General features: G+C 43.7%; 1 protein-coding gene across 1 annotated transcript; it reads right to left on the bottom strand.

Annotated features, from left to right (window-relative positions):
• Nucleotides 1–70: 70 nt before the first annotated feature.
• On the bottom strand, nucleotides 71–17231 carry golim4a (golgi integral membrane protein 4a). Its single transcript, XM_068708683.1, has 16 exons — nucleotides 16553–17231; nucleotides 10053–10127; nucleotides 9869–9918; nucleotides 9588–9641; nucleotides 9213–9363; nucleotides 8712–8794; nucleotides 8414–8497; nucleotides 6501–6725; nucleotides 6186–6416; nucleotides 5483–5751; nucleotides 4532–4608; nucleotides 4349–4425; nucleotides 3671–3895; nucleotides 3440–3508; nucleotides 3194–3283; nucleotides 71–1725 (listed from the first exon to the last, which is right to left on the bottom strand). Exons 1-16 carry the CDS (start codon nucleotides 16737–16739, stop codon nucleotides 1558–1560), a joined length of 2115 nt encoding a protein of 704 aa, XP_068564784.1. The 5' UTR covers nucleotides 16740–17231; the 3' UTR covers nucleotides 71–1557.
• Nucleotides 17232–17622: the final 391 nt, after the last annotated feature.

Raw genomic sequence — 17622 nt, 5'->3', positions numbered from 1 at the left:
GAAGCATCTTAAATTTGACTTTGGATTTATTTATTTTGATCATGGCTGACACTAAATAATAATAATACACTTAAAATTAAGAGCATTTATTAACAAATTACAGAGTGCTTTATGGCAGGAAAGCAAAATCAAGCAAAAAGCCACCAACACCATCGGTCCAACCTGCTATTCATTTTAGAACCGCTCTAAAAATATCTACATATCTTTTCACATCCTGCCTCCAGTGTTGCTCTCAGCAAAGTGACACATCACGTTGCTCATCCAGGCAGCACGGACAGGTAAAAACTATACAGTCTAAGGGTAAAAATAGACCACACTCCGAGGTTTGTGTAGCAAGCCGAGCTTTCCTCAAACAGACTAAATGGTCGCTAACATCCTAAAATAAACTTTCGGGTTTGAGTTACACCGACCTAACACTTTGCTGTATTAGTACTCCTCTTATGGGCTAGTATCTCCAGGTAGTTCCCCCTCCAGCCTCCACCGGAGACCGATTACTGTCAACTTTAAATTGCATCAGACAATCCTTTGACATCTTTATTCCACACACACCGTTCAGGTGGCACACATTGTTCAATGCAATCAAAATCCCACTTTTTGTATCAAATATAACTGGCGGGGAAATAGTACAAATTGTCAACATTTGTTTTACTATACATTGTACAGTAGAATAAAGATTTTGCAGGAAATTGCATTCGGTTTGTGAATTGAATTCACGACAGCAGTCGACATGAAAAGCCCTCAGTTTAAGGCTCAGCACTAACTTAGATACCCTCATCTCTCCTGTCCTATTCAAATGTTATTTTCAAATGTGAAATGACCAAGACCTAGAGTGGGTTTCAAAGAATGGAAAGGCACATGTCAGTGTGACACCTTCAGCACACAATGTCTTTATGACTGGCAACCTCCAGTGAAAATACTCCTCAGCTTCAGATAGTTGGTAAAAGCTATTATGACACAAACTAGTTCAGTCAGGGGAAATAAAACAAAAATAATAAATTGTTGCACCTTTTTTTTTTTTTTAACGATTGTCAGAATTGTTACAATCAACAATAAATAACAGAAAACGACTTGATCGATTGGAATGCAAGATTAAAATTTGAGCTCTATAAAGTATACAGCCGTTTGCATAACACATACATATAAAGGCCTGAACATGAAGACGTCACAATCACATCATTTATCTTTGCTTTCTTTACACATACTCAAAGACAGCACATGGTAGAAATACATTCTCTGCCTGTCTGCTTGTAAAAAAACAGAAGCAGACAGGCAATCAGGCAGACAGTAAAGCAAGTGAATAAAAAAAAAAAAAAAAAAATACAGTACGCATCCGGTTTCCGTCCGACATATTCTGTCCATTCCCACAGTGAGAGATGCTCAGTTCCATCCCCGCAGAGTTCACAATGGCATCGTATCTTCCATGCATAATATCCCAATTTTCCTAATTGGATTTGTGAATGGATGGCTGGTTTTATTCCTTTGGGAAACAAGGGAGAGAAAGACCCGACAGGCTCTAAGGCCAAGCCGAAAAGGCACTGCGACTCGTCTGCGTCCGTCTTACATCTCTGCCCTCCGATTGGTTCCCTTGTCTCGACCAGCCGTGTCCTCCTCCACTTCCTCATCTTCCTCTTCGTAGTTCTCTTCCTCGTTATTCTCGGCCTCTTTTCTGTAATCCCCCTCCTTTCCCCCCTCGTGTCTTGGTCCGTCATTGGTTTTCACGTCACTCTGGAGTAAAACACAAGCACACAACAAGAGGATGACGATCATTTCAGACATCTACAGGTATTCATGACACAATTTAACTTCTGTGGAAATCACAATACTTGAATTCATGTTTACGTCTTAGTCTCGTACTGTTTTTACGCGGCCACTGGCATTCCAAACTCATTTCAGATTTCATGTCATTCCACAGTTTAGGAGTAGAGACAACCAAGTAGACATTATGAATACGAATATGAATGAAGTGAGAGCTCGACTTATAGAGAAACACAAGTACTTTCACTGACGAGTATGCAACACCAGTCGGTTAAAGAGGCGAGTGGAATGAGGACCTAAATACTAGGGATTATAAATAAATGAATGTCAGGAGGTCAGTTACAGAAGGGAGTAAGGAGTCAAATGTCTTGAGCAAGGACACATCAGCAAGGTGGGCTGCTGATTATCATTTATTTTGTATATTGCTCAAAACTGAAAATCATACGACTTCTTCAAGTTATTTCTTAGAAATATCAAGACCAAGCCAGCGTTTGTCAGCATCATGTAAATATATGATATGAATGTATCGTTTCAGAGTTCTGAAATGTTTGTGAGCTTCTTCATTTAAACAGATTTCCTTTTAGGAAAAATTAAACCAAACCCGGGTGGTGACACGACACCCCGACAGACTCGACACCCGATCTCCCTCATTTACCAGGACGCGCACGGAAAACGGTTCAAGTTACAGGGACATCACACACGCATCTTGATCCCTGTGTAGTGTTGGGATTCTACCTCTCTCGCTATGGAAGGCCGCAGCTCACGCTCTCTACTGTACTTTTCGTCAACAGAGTCGTATCAAATAACCAGCTGGTTCCAATTTACAATCAAATCAAAAGATATTTAATAACAAACAGAAGCTATACAATTACAAACTGAATTACACTATTAATAACAAAACAAACATATACATTTCATGAAAGTGAGGCCCCGTCCGAGCCACAAGCATGTCTGCATCATGGTCAGGAGGAGGTCTGATTCTGAGGCCCTGTCCGGGCCATGAGACAGATACGTATATCTGCATCATGGTCAGGACAAGGTCTGATCCTCTCCTGGGATTTACAGTTCTTTGTCTCCCAAGAGTCACATTCCTCAGCCTATCGATCTGCTCCACGATTGGCTGAAGTCTGATAAGCTCCCCCTTGGATCCTGACCCATTGTCCTGGGCAGACACCTCCGTCAACTACCTTCTTCACACCTCACATTCCTCAAACCCCCCCTCACAGACACTCAATATACATACAATTCCTCACAGTAGCCACTACAGGTAATACGTCACCGTAGTAAATATTACTCTCCGCATGTGGTACCAAAAGCATCTTACCGCGTACCACAGGTGCTTTCTAAGCTTTGAACCACAACCAGTTTGGGTGGAGGGAACAAAAACGCACAGATAGCTAGAAATCCTCCGACTCTGGTTCCCCGATGAATGACCCACCTGTTCTATGTTCTCCTCGTTATATGGATCCTCTCCTTCCTCCTCCACCTCCTCCTCTCTCCTCTGTCCACCAGCTATGTCCTCCTGGACCTTCAGGACACCAACAACGAGAAGAAAGAATTACACAAAAAAATGCAAAAAAATGAATAGTGTGTCATTAGGGCAAGTGTGTTCCTGCGCTCCCTCTTTTGCTCCTTCGTATATCTCTTGCATTACTTTACTCAATATGCACGGAGTGTTACATACATCGTCCTCTACTCCCTCCTGGTACTGGTCGTCCAGCGCGTCTTCCTGTTGATCTGGGTTTCCAGCCAACTGAACACACACAAATCACACAAGTTTAATCACCACTTAAAGATACTTTCTTTTCCTAGATGCTGTGGTTTCTTCCCTTCCCCCCTCTCTGCCTCCGGATCTCAAACTCTCTCCCGTCAGTTCCATCATGCCTCGCATCTCCTCTGGCCCCTCCTTACTCACCACCAGTTCATCCTCCACGGCAGGTTGTTTGGGGCCTGAGTGCGTGTCTTTGTGCTGTGCCGCCGCCGCCGCTGCTGCCGGCTCCTCTTCCTCCTCTACCACGTCCTCCTCCTCATCCTCCTCTCGTGCAACCCTGTGCTCCGGCCGGTCGTCCTCAGCCTCCTCAAACTCGTCCTCTCCCTGGTTGTTGGGGTCGTCCTCGGGGTCCAGATCACCTGCACCACCCTACAGAAAAAAAGAGAGAGTAAAGACAACACAGGAGCTAAGTAAAGAAGCGGTACAACAACAATGGTATTAGTGGGTTCATATTTGCATGAAATGCATGCAATGAAACAGTAGTGTGGAGGATTTATAACGGAATATGTTGGCAGACTAAAAACTGATTGTGGCAGTTAGTTCTAATGATGCATTAATGGCCTTGTTGGTATTCAGAAGCTTTAACAGATCAGTGGGCTGACTGACGAGATGGATAGAGGGGAGATGAACATGCCAGCGGGGGGGGGGGCAGGGCGGATGAAAGCATCGATTTACGGATGGATGGACGGCTGAATGGACGTGTGACACATGATACACTGGTGTGAACGTGGAGTGATGGAACGAGCTGAAAGGATAAGTCAGACGATGAGGACACACGCGTTAACAGATGGCAGTGAGTGGGATGGATGGGGAGACAGTCACCTGCTTATGTGGTGGCACTCTGTGATCCGCCTCTTGATTCTCCTCCTCCTCCTCCTCCTCGTGTATCATGTGAGCGTCTGTTAACAAACACAAACGCGTCCACCGTGAACTCTTCTAACGGCATCAGTGAGAAACGTTCATTCAGAAAATGTTTTATATGGTTAGACTGCTAACGCGATGTACCTTCTTCATCGTCAGTGTGACGGTCCTCTTCTCCTTGAACAATATCATTCCCCATATTCTCATAATCCGTCCTTTTCCTAATGACAGCAATGACAGTACAGGGCGGTAAGAAGAGCACATCAAAACATGGCTATGAACGTTGACAAATATGCATCTACTGATACATATTTAGCTCTAGAAGATTCTTCATTTGTGTGGTAGAACTGGTCCAGTTTGCACATACGTAGACAAACGATCATGCATATTGAGACCCGCGGCACAACGCTTTCCCTAAAATGTGATCAGAGCATCAAACGTTTCCTCTTTTATTGTGTGTGTGTGTGTGTGTGTGTGTGTGTGTGTGTGTGTGTGTGTGTGTGTGTGTGTGTGTGTGTGTGTGTGTGTGTGTGTGTGTGTGTGTGTGTGTGTGTTACTGCCAGGATCAGAGAACGATTAGTTTGGCGAGTGGCAAACATTGAATTACAACTTCCAGTTTGCCAGAGGGAGATTTTGTTATTGTGCAGGTTAATCAATGCAACGCTAGTCTCATTAATTTATCTTTTCGACATTTTCTTTAATTCTTTTTTTTTTTTTTTAGAAAAAGTTAATTACAAAAATGTCCGACAGCCATGGTTGACTGAGCTGCTGATTTTCTATCTCCAATGCGGCTTTTGAGCCGATAAAACACACCCGGTTTGGTTTAGTTCATTTCACTTTGTTCTTTTCAAATTAACACTTGTAAAGCAGAAAAAAATTAACAACATTTTGAAAAATGATTTCAAGAGGACAAATGAAATTGCATTTAGTTCCTTTGTACTGGCTTCGCAAAAGAAATGTCAGAGGTAGATACCCTAAAAACCTGGAAGCTGCAATCTGCTTTGCTTGATGAGTTTTAAGTATGAAAGTTTTGTAATTTGAGAAAAGTCCTTCTGCACCATTTCAATTGATTGCAGCTCTGATTGGAAGTCTGACCTTTGGTGCTCCTCTCTGAGCAGCTGCTCCCGCCGGTCGGCCTCCTTGTGCTGCTGCTTCTCCCTCTCCTGCTCCTGCTTCAGCCTCTGCTCCCTCTCCTTCAGCACCTGGTCTCTCTGGACCTTCAGGGCCTCCTGACGCGTCTGGATCTGCCTGCGCTCCTCGGCCCGCTGGGCCTCCAGCCGCTGCTGCTCCTGCTGCTGCTCATAGGCCGACTTCACGCGCTCCACCTGGGCGTGCGCCTCCTCCTGCTGCTCCGGATGGAGGCCCTTTTGAGGAGACAAATAAAAATGAGCGCAAATCAAAACACACAGAGCTGTTGCTAATTTGAGACATAAATGTGGAGGCAAGGTATAATTCATCCTTTGGGAAAAGTTTAATAGATGAGAATGATGGCGTAGAACAATGAACACGACACATAATGAGCAAGCTGTCATTAATCAAAGAAGTAAATGCTGAGGAAAGGTTGTAATTCATTCCAGGTCCTCTGGGATTTAAGATAAATGATAAGCACTTCAATCTGAGCGGTAGCTGCGTCCCTGATACGACAAGGACACATGTGACTCATTTATGATTACAAGGTTTGTTATGTTGCTCCAATCAGCTACTTTGAAAAGTTTCAACCACACCGCATGTATACAAGATTTAAGGCCCGTTTTGAACCCTGTTTAGATGAAACTGAGTAGTCTGCACCAGTTCTAACCGGTTGTGGCTGGCGTCTCTGTCGGTCCAGGGCGTTCTCGTCCGGCTGTTCCTGTTCTGGCTCCTCCTCTTCGTCCTGTGGCTGGTCCGGGTCCTCCTCCAGCTTCTGAGGCTGACCCGCTTGAGCCATCTCCTCCTCCGCCAGCTCCCTCTTCCTCTCAGCCTCTCCCTCTCCATCCTCCTGCTGGGATACGGTGGGGTGGGACTTGATCTCCTCCTCTTGATGGTCCAGCTGAGGACAAAGCAGCAAGAGAAATGAGAATCAGATATGTGTGTTTTTATACCAACAGTATGATCCCAAAGAATCCCACATTACCTTGGACTCGGTGCCCTGGTGAACCTGGTGATCGTCCTCGTGGGCGTGCTCCTCTTTCTGTGGCTGCTCCAGTACGGTGGCCTGCTGGGCTTCATGAATTTGGGGCTCGGGTGCTATGGCGGCTGCTTGCGGCTGCTGGGGGGGGGCAGGGTTTTGTTCTGGCTGTCTCGGATTAGGCACCCGGTTCAGGGAGTCCCTCAGCTGCTTGTATCCATCCACCTGCATCTAAAAAGGGAACAACATGCACAGGTGGGCTAAGGATGCCGACTTGTGAAATTGTCAATGTTATTTTAACACAAGCTGTCCTAAGATTTCGCCTGAATTAAAAACAACCTCAAATTAGCAAATTTATAATGATACAAAAACAGAAATATCTTATTGAAGCAAATAAGACTATTAATCTGATGATTTATTAAATGCCAGCTTTTGGGACATGCTGGATTTAAAACTTAGACTGTTTTAAATCCTCTGTGTTACAGACAGATCTCAGTAAGCCAAAGGATAAAGACACCAAAAAGCTTTCCAAGAAGAGCTGAACAATTCAATCAGTGCTGAGGTTTGAAACCCAGCCCTGAAAACAGACAAACATACTGTACGCTATTACATGTGAATGGCTCAAATGAAAAGTCATGTATGGAAAGTATAGACCAATATCACACATGTAGGTTATATACAGTCATTATTCAGATATATACATTTTAACATGATTTCCTGTGGCGATGCAGACATTTCTTCCAGTTCAGACCACCACACCATTAAAAAGACACCACCATCCTCCACACACACACACACACACACACACACACACACACACACACACACACACACACACACACACACACACACACACACACACTTTCTAACCAGGCCAGAGGGTTACATTTGAAAGATTCTTGCTAAATTCCTCCCTCCTCTCTTTATCCTGCTCCACTCCCTCTATTATATCGTTCTGGCTGATTGGCTTGAATGTGCTTTAGATGTACTGCTCTGACAGCCCTGACTAAACCAAACCCCCAGGAGAAGAGAGAGAGAGAGAGAGGAGAGGAGAGAGAGAGAGAGAGAGAGAGAGAGAGAGAGAGAGAGAGAGAGAGAGAGAGAGCGAGAGAGAGAGAGAGAGAGAGAGAGAGAGAGAGAGAGAGAGAGAGAGAGAGAGAGTGAGTGAGTGTGAGTGAGTGAGTGAGTGTGTGTGTGTGTGTGTGTGTGTGTGTGTGTGTGTGTGTGTGTGTGTGTGTCCAACCAGATGGAAAGCAGGACAGGCTTTAAATAAATTAGCAAATGCAGACAGACAGAGAGAGAGAGAAGGGAGAAGAGAAGACGGTGAGTGAGTGTCCATTAATGCAGACAGAGAGGAGGAAAGCAGAGCACTGTGTATTCAATAAACCATCAGGCATTTCAAAGGTCAGTCGTGGGGAGAAACAGCAAACATCTGATCTAATTACCCAAAAAACAAACAAAAACTCAGGCATCTTTTTTTCTTCTCTCCTGGGGATTATGCAGTCTGCTACAATAAACATTTGTATTAAGAAGGTTTGCTTTATTAGGAAGGTTAAAGTAAAAGGATAAAGTAGGAATGAGAGGAATGCAGAGCAGGACTTGCTCTCCGGTTGTCTTTCATCAGCTCCTTCGTATTATTGACACACTGTACAGCAGAGACTCCCCCCCCTCACCTGGCTGTTTCACTCCATTAACATCGCCCTTATGCTAGCTTCACCGCTAACATGCTAAACACACAAACCCATTCGCACGACAAATTAAAATGCGACTCTTCTGCGACTCTTACACCGGGCGATAATATTTGCAGCACTTGACGGGAAGAAAAGTCCGTGAGCAAAATACTTGCCATGCAGCAATTCAGCATCAATCAGCTGTTGTGTTCAGTGACTGGGATAAACAATGAGCCCTGCTGCTCTTACCTGAGCTGCAGCCAGCGCACTCTTGTGGTCTTCCAGTGTCAGTGCGAGGTGGTCGTGGGATGCCTTCAGGTTCTGATGCTGGACCTGGACAAACAAAAAGCTTGAACTCACCATTTATCTTTATGTACGGCTTTCATTTTACTGCCCAACATATTTAATTCAAAGTCAAATTTAGGAACTGGCACATTTTAATGAGTGACAACTTTATTTCTTTATTCATGTCAAGAGCACAAATAGCACACGTTGTACGATACATGTGACAGATATAATCAATATACGAGAACCGGTTGAGTCCTACCTGTGCATCCTGTAGCTGTGTGTGGATGTCATGGTGGGCTTTCCTCAGCTGCTTATTTTCCTCTCTCAGGTTGTAGACATTATCTGCCCCCACACACACACACACACACACACACACACACACACACACACACACACACACACACACACACACACACACACACACACACACACACACACACACACACACACAATATTCTACTTCAATACATTTGCATGAATAATAATAACAACCACTTGTGTTTTATTTACATTTCTTTTTTATCCTTATGACTTATGTCGTCATTAGTTTTACGTTTAAGGCTTAAAGCAGAGGTCAGGTTTAACTATGTATGTATATAAATATAAACATATATTTTACATTGGCTCTAGTCATCCTGTGCATCTCATCACAAGTACTTCATTAGAAGGAGAACAGTGTGGTGAATCCGATCTAGCTGTTTACTGATGACACCACTACTGCTGTATGTTTCTGTGTGTACCCGAGTGTGGCCGTGTGTACCTTTGAGGTGGGAGATCTCAGACTCTTTGACCTGCTGCACTTTCTCATAGTGCTCTTTGTGTTCATCCAGCAGCCGGTTGTGGTCCTCTCCTTGGACCTGGTGCTGCTCCTGCAGGTCATAAAACTGCTTCTTCAGGTCGTCGTGCTGGTTCTGCAAGAGAAAGAAGACCGCCGTCATCAAGTGAAACTCCCCCCCCCCCCACACACATACACGTAAACTTTAACCCAAAGAGAGGAAGGATGTAGTGGGATGAGGCCAGAGAGAGAGAGTGTACCAAAATACAACAGAAAAGGTTACATATGAGGATGTCAAGAATTAAGAAACCCACAATGTAAGAATGTGATTGTGTATAAAAGGACTTTAATGATGCATACCTTTAGCATCTGATGCTGCACTTGTAGAGAACTGAATCTGTTGCTGGAGTCTTGCTGTTTGAGCATAAAAACAAAAGAACTTTCTTACTTCAGTAGTTATTGGGAAAAATGAAACTAGTGACTTTGTAGGTCAGGCTCACTGGCACCGTCTCAACTCAGGTGAAATATAGCTGACTGGCAGTTGTTTAACAAAGCAACGCAAAAAGACGGAAAACCACAAGAGACACAGTATAAAAATCTAGAACAGAAAGACAGTTAGTCGCAGCAGTGTGGAAACATACCTTCTCCTTGTTCAGTGACTGTTGTGCATCAAGCTTATAAACCAGATAATCTAGAAGACAGAAACAGCACAGGTCAATCGTATCTTTGACTTCTTCAACGAGATGGAAAACTGTGCGTTAACTTGATAAATGCTTGAGATATACCTCAAGAGTCTGAATTGAACGTAGACGTTAGTTTTCTCACCTTCTTTGGCCTTTTTGTGCTCTAACCGCTCCTTCTGAAGAGACTTCTCTAACCTGGAGCGATGCTCGTACACCACTGAACATATAAAAACAGAAGGGGGGGAGAGAGAGAGAGATGGAGGGAAGGAGATGGAGAGAGAAAACACAAAAAGGTTTAGTGAGTTTGAACAACTTAACAAACGGAGCTGTAACACAAAACGTATGCACCCACAGACGCTTCAACATTTCAGTTCAGAGAGGTGGACAGAAATAGGAAGTGCATTTTAAGGTTGATATGAGAGCCAGGTGTGATATTTATTCAACCGCACTGTGATCTCAGTAAACGACGGCTCCTCCATCGGCACAAAGCTGTGGTATTCCTCACAAGGCTGTCGGTCAAAAGCTATTTACAAACACTACTAGTTTGGTTCAGGCTGCTTCGGCGTCTAAGTATGCTTATTTCAACTGTGAGCCAGTCGTCCCTCCAAACACTGCATCTTAGCGCGCGTGCGCGCGCGCACACACACACACACACACACACACACACACACACACACACACACACACACACACACACACACACACACACACACACACACACACACACACACACACACACACACACACACACACACACACACACACCTTCTAATCAATGTTTTCTATTCTGTACCTGGTCAGGCTCTGTCTTGCACAAGAAGAACCGGTGACCAACTGTTGATGCAAGCCAACCTTTGTTGTACACAGGCATGCACTGTGAATGCAAAGCTGTTGCAGAAATAATACAAGAACTTTCACTTCATTTATATATCTATAATTTGCCTCATTCATTACTAAATAATACATGTAATTATTAGATAATAGTACCTCACCATACTACCTTCTGCACTTGATTTGCAAGTTTACAATTGTTGGATTGTTTTGGATCCAAAATGCTTTCAAACATAAAGCTTTTATACTCTTTGCATTCAGAATTTGCAATTGGATCTTCACATTCAAACAGACATTCGGTACCAGCCATCATGAACAGTGTTTTCACACAGTGTTAATATAGTGGTAATAATAGTTTTTGGTGACTCATTCTGTAACCTCGCTCTGTGCCGAGTGACAATAATAGTCACGCCCATCAACGCTTTGGTCATAAACATTTGGTAATGCGTCAGTTCATTTGTTAAAAAAACCCCGTATTATCTCACAAGTTAAATGTGGAAATAGGGACCAACTCTGAATTCACAATATTAAACAATCTATTCTGATTATTAAAAACATTTATTCTGGCACTAATCCATTGTGGTGGTCTTGGGCCTCTGACTCAACCATCAGTTTCTTACATGTTCTCTCTGACTCTCCAGCCTTGGGTTGGGGGGGGGGGGGGGGGGGGGGGGGGGGAAGGGGGGGCTGGGCAGGGCAGTGGAACTGATGATGTGGCTGTTCTTCCTTCTTGAGTGCCAGCTCAACAGATTTCGGGATAAACTGTGAGACACAATCGTGTTGCACTAATTCCATGAGGATAACAAAACTATGGAGGAAGGAAGGGTGAAAGTGGGCGAGAGAGAGAAGCCAATTAGGGAACAGTGAAAGATTAAAAAGAAAGAAATGCGAGAGTGAAACAGAGGAAAAGCTGACACAGATGAGACGGGCACACACAGGGTTAAGATAGATAGACAAACCGGAAGAGACTGAAGGGAAAGAGAGAGTCACGGAAACACGTGCACACACACACACACACACACACACACACACGTACGCACGCACACACACACACGGTATTAAGGTAGCTTATGATTACCTAAAACTAATCAAGGACGAACATTAAATGATAATCTAAATAGCTTAACTCTTCTAGTGACTAAATTAAAAAGGTATCAGGTCCAAGATTTCCACTTGTGTTTCCTTCACATTTCCTGCCCGTTCCCATTGTGTTTCAGCCATTTCAACACCACAGTCTGTTGACAGACCAGCGGACACTGTGCTTCATTTGAAACCCTCTTCTAGTCCAGCTGATGTAATGCCCTCACAGTTTGTATTAGAAGTTTGGAATGCGGTTGCCTCGTCTGCCCAATATGGTGAACACTTCCCTTTCTACCGGCTGTGTCCTTAACCATTTCAAGACGACCTGTGACCAGCCTCTCTTCAAAAAGACCTGGCCTTGATCCCTCCATAGAAGGTTTCCAAACATCTGTTTACAGGTTTTCTGAAAAATCTTAGCATAGGATCTGCCCTCCTCAGAGTCACATGTGACCTTTTAATGAATGCAGATGCTGGAGATTGCTCCATTCTCATCTTACTGGGCTGAAGTGAAGCCTAGAGACTTGATACAGTAAGCCATGGATGAAGGCATCTTGCTGAACAGAGTAAAGCAGTGGGTTGGTATATTGAAATAAATTGTGCTATCAAAATTTTTGTGAATGACCTTTATACTGTAATCAGTGAGCCATCAATGGACTCTGCTCTGATCGGTTTCCAATGTAAACAATACAATGTTGTCCAAGATGTATAATGCTACAACTTCACATGATAAGATTGTTTCAGAAGTAACATGTTACATGCGGTTTAATAATTGTTAAAATGGCTAAATACAACAAACTTCAAACAAGCAAAATTCCAAACGACTCCATTTCTTTTGGTATGAACTGACTTCTTTAAACCTCTGAGCTTCATCCGACGGACGTCCGCATACATGAGAATAGGGCGGTTTTATTCTACGTATTAGAGGCTCTGTACCCTTTGTGCCAAAGATGAGGCCATGTTGTTCTTAGGTCAGCTCTGTTCAGGCCCCACACACACACACACACACACACACACACACACACACACACACACACACACACACACACACACACACACACACACACACCCTCTCTCTAGGGGACAACATGGACAAGCAGGGCAACGGCTACAAAGAGGCTACAGTCTAAAAAAGGCAATTTGAATTATCAAAACCCACTAATAGTCCCACAAGGCGAAGTCATCATTTACATGCAGAAACTCAATGTGCCACACATAAACAACTTTTTATAAAACCCTATCAAGGGAAGGTAAATAAAAGGAAAGTAAATGAAAAAAAAAAAATGGTTAAAAAAATGAAATGGATTTTGTTTTTCTCCATTTCTTGTTTCGGCTTATTTGCATTTAAAAAAAACATCCCAAACTACAACCTCACACTGACCTCATTACCTTATGCTGGAGACCTCCAGTCATGAATGAATGTTCCCACAGTCAAATGTGTAATGAAGTACAGACTATTGTTCCCTAAAAAAAAAAAAAAAAAAAAAAAAAAGCAACAACATCCCCTCGAGCTTCCAAACACACACCAACTGACTTTACAGCCACCCTTATCTGGTTCAGACCTCAGTGAGCATGGGAATGAACGCTTGTTTGAGCTTTTCCCCTCGGACTGATGAACGTTTCCCTTAAGGTGCGTTTAAAGAGCATCGGCAGAGCGAGAACAAGGGAGCTCTCTGTGGCGGTGACCTTCACTGGCCTACTAGTTTAGATTTGGAGAACACTGGTTTGGTTAGATTTGGCAACGTTGGCTTGCACAGGGAAATGCAATCAATTACAGGGAAATTGGCTGCAAGATTGTTTTTCAGCAGTGTGTTCCTCCACCCTTGAGCGGTACACTCAACGCAGACCGTAACTTATTCCAATAATGCACACAGTGTTGTGTGACTGCTTCATGTGTGCTCTATCTGTTTTGCCTGCGCGATCAAAAGAGCTCACAGAGTACCTGAGCTGTGTACACGGTAATGACTACTGTCTTCAACAGGCTATCTTATATTAGTGATTTGGGACAACCAGATAATGGACTTCCTGACAAAAGGTTCAAGGGCGGAGAGATTTGGACGTTTTAAAACCTGGAACCGACATCTTACAAAAGTCCCAGTAACAAGTTCTAAAAAGAAAGAAGTGATTTAGTTTGATTATTCAAATGAGGTCCTGGTTTATAGAGCAAAACTTTAACTTTTCATTTTTGTTGCAAAAAGTTTGTTTTCAAAAAGAAAATCAAGTCTGATAACTCCGAGGAGAAAGTAGAACAATAGTGTTCATTGTATCTCATGGATGAAAAACAACCAACTGCTGAGAGAAGAGTGCTCCTTGTAATAAAACAGGAGGCGACTACAGTGTTGGTGGTGCACAAGACACATTTATCAGAGCGCATGCAAAACCACAAAGTGCTGGTTAATCCTTTTAAATGACAACTGTGGGCAACAGCGAATCAATACAGCTGGCTCGCAGCCCCCCCCGAGCTATGGCCCACCTCTAAATATAGGACACACAAAAAAAAACCCAGCAATCAACAGCCAGCCGTGGATATCAAGTGGCCCGGGCCTCATGATGGACCGAGCGATCCATCGCTTCACAATGAAAGTGAGGGTGTGGCGTGCAAGTTAAGGGATGCAAATGGGAGTGGAGCAAAATCCACTTCATGCAAAGTTGTCACGCTCTCAAAAGATGAAATAGGAGCCATTCGTGCGACGGCCACCTGAAACTGACTGAAAGAAGCTGCTTTGCTCGAGGCAAACAGATATTCAGTTGAGGTGGGATTTGTACTTGAGATAGTTTGTTCTTTTATCAAGTTAAATGTGGGACGACCGACTCCCCCCGCCCGACTATCTTTGTCTTACAAATGAACACAACAAGACAAGCATGATAAAGCGTGGTGAAAATGACACATTTCTGATAGGTGGCAACTTCCTGTCTACTGGTTAGGTGGATCAAAGGCTGCAGTAAATTACCCGGTCTAGAGTCTGGCCTTAAACCCTGACCCACTATTAGACTCCCTGATGTGGGCACAGACCGTGTTCTCTCACAGATGGAGCCATGTAGAGGGCGAGCTCTCCGCCCAGCTGTAAATTTTAAACTGATGGCATAATGGCATGACACAAAACCTCACATCCTGTCAACACAGCAACTGTGTTTAAGTGTGTTTATAATGATGGAGTACATCTGGGAGGTTACCTCGGGACCATCCGGTTTCATTTTTGTTTTTGTAGAGCGGAAAGCACGCAAGAAGCTAAACGTCAATGACATAATGTTTCATGAGTGTCACTAAATCACTGGTGGCTCTGCCAACAGATCTCTACAATGCAGGTGAAGAACAATCTCTGGTCCAAATGCTAACAAGCTGGTCTCCCCCTCCATCAAATTCAAAACACAGGACTGGGAGTTGAAACGATTATTTGCTTCATTGAAAAGTAGATCTTTAAAAGTAGATTTGCTGTTTTTCTTAGTCTTATGTTCCACTAAATTGATCACTTTGGGGCGACAGACTGTCGATCAGACAAAACAAGCTTCTTGAAGACATCAACTTTGATTTCAGGAAATTGTAGCAGGCCTGTTTCACCATTGGATATTACACCAATACTATTCATATTTTTTTTTTATGTAAAAAATTGTCAGTTGTATCCCTAACTGATATCAATCCCTAACTTTAACATGTTTTTTAACAACTAAACATAAGTTATTCATGTTTTAGTCCGCAATAATAGGTTTGTTTACATCAATACCGCATGTAAACATGGGACTAAAAAGTATGTGTTGACAGAGAGCTAAGAAAAGACAAGGAAACGGCTTAAAGTGTTGCAAACAATTTGCGGACAACACACAATATCAGGACGGTGCAGCATCCAGCTGGCTAAACCCAAAAAATGGCTTTAAAAATAAACCAATACTGGATGTAACTTTGTAAACCCTTTGCTTGAAACCAAGGTGACCGGGCCCTCTGTTCCTCCTCTGTTCCTCCTCTGTTCCTCCTCTGTTCCTCCTCTGTTCCTCCTCTGTTCCCTCAGCCCCGGCTGTCAGAAGCAGATGTTCTGGCTGACCTCATGACTTAAAGGAATACCAATCTGTAGACGGGTTGCGGTGAGCCTGCGGACACAGGTGACTACAACCAGGTGTGTGTGTTTATGTACGTGTGCTTCACGGCCTACAGTCTGCTGTAAAGCCCACTTGCAGGTATAGTGTGGGGTCGAATTTCAGTCTTGTCAGTACGCTTATGCAAAAGGAAGACCCTGTCCAAACTCTCCAGAACAATCTGCTCAGACCTGAACCGGGTTCATCACAGGATTGGGTTACCTAAGGTCATAGGTCAAAGACAGGATCACTGCTGGGCTTATATACAGCAAAGCTCCAGTTAGGTCAGATACAGTGGAGTCATTCTTGCATTTAACACACATACACAAACAAGCGCTTATTTTGATACAGTATCAACTTTTGCAGCATTGCACGCTACAACCACTCACTGTATATTTAGGTTAAAACTGACTCAATTTAGATGTTTCAAGGTTCTAACTTGATGCCGAAGTGAGCAATGCTTAGTAATAAACCGTATTAAATCCTCAAGTTTGTATTAACAGGTGTATGCGTTTCACACCAAGCGCGACAACGATAAAACTGAAGTTTTGTTAGCGGAGTCTGGCGTGACATCCCCCCCCCCCCCGGAAAAGGAGAACCGAGTTCTCACGCTCAGTCACCTGAATACACTTCCCTCACATCGCCACCCTGTGAGTGTGTTTTTACCTTGGAGCTGAGCAGAGAGGGACTCTTGGTGTTGCTGGTACTTCAGCGCCGTCGCCTCGGTCCTCTTGAGCTGCCTGTGCATCTCGTAGGATATCATGCCGCCGTACATCATCCCGCAAACCACGGTGACCAGCAGGAGACACTGGAAGATCCTCCGCTGCCTCCGGGAGCACACCCCGCTTCCCATGTCGGACCCCCACCCCACCCCTCCGCTGCTGGAAACTTCCCGACACAACTTTTTTTTTTTTTTACCTCCTGGCGAAGAACGTGAAGAAACCCTTCTTTCCTCCTCCCCTCTTCACTCTCCGAGCATTTCCATGCAGAAAACACGCGTTAAATGCGAATATTTTCCGATGTACACATTGTTTTTCTTTAGCATAGCCACGTCCACTCGAGACTCTTCCTCCCCCCCTGCGACTTCAAAGTCGCCGCTCAGATTTGTTTGCTTCACTTCCAAATGTCAAACTCGTTGCTCTGCAGCGATAAAACCCGAGGCTGACGACTCCCCGCTTTGCGTCCACGTTTCTTTTCTTGCAGACGTGAACTTTTTTTTCCCCGACGCAATTCAAAGTGAGCTTGTGGGAAAAGTTAAAAACTCAAAAGTCCCAGACGAGGCCTCCATAGCACCTTTTTAACTTCAGTTACGTGTCAGCCCCAGCAGCTGCCTGCCATCCTAGCACAACTCTGAAGGAAGTCCCTCCTCCGAAAAAAAAATATCATAAAATTTCCCTATTCCCGCCCTCAGAGAAATAGATTTGATCAATTGGTCGCCAGAAAACTCGATCAAAAAAGCAGTGAGCTGTGAGGGTGGAGGATTTAGAAGTGTTTAGACCCTTGTAGTTTCCCCAAATATACTGTTAGAACATATTAGGTTCCCTACATATAGTTTGTAATCATAGCTACAAAATACCAGGAATGTTAGAGACATGAAAAGTTTAAAAATGTAAATTATTGTTACAATTATTGCTGTGTAAATTATGTTGGAATAAAATAGGAATGTGTTGGAAGGTACAAATTACAAAAAAAATGTACATTAACTTTGTATTCATAAATGTGCAAAACAGTCAACT

Source organism: Cebidichthys violaceus, unplaced genomic scaffold, assembly GCF_023349555.1.
Source record: "Cebidichthys violaceus isolate CVI_PGR_0920_01 unplaced genomic scaffold, fCebVio1.0.p SCAF_1, whole genome shotgun sequence".
Taxonomy (NCBI): domain Eukaryota; kingdom Metazoa; phylum Chordata; class Actinopteri; order Perciformes; family Stichaeidae; genus Cebidichthys; species Cebidichthys violaceus.
The sequence above is the reverse complement of the archived record's forward strand: the minus strand, read 5'-3'. Positions and strand labels throughout refer to the sequence as shown.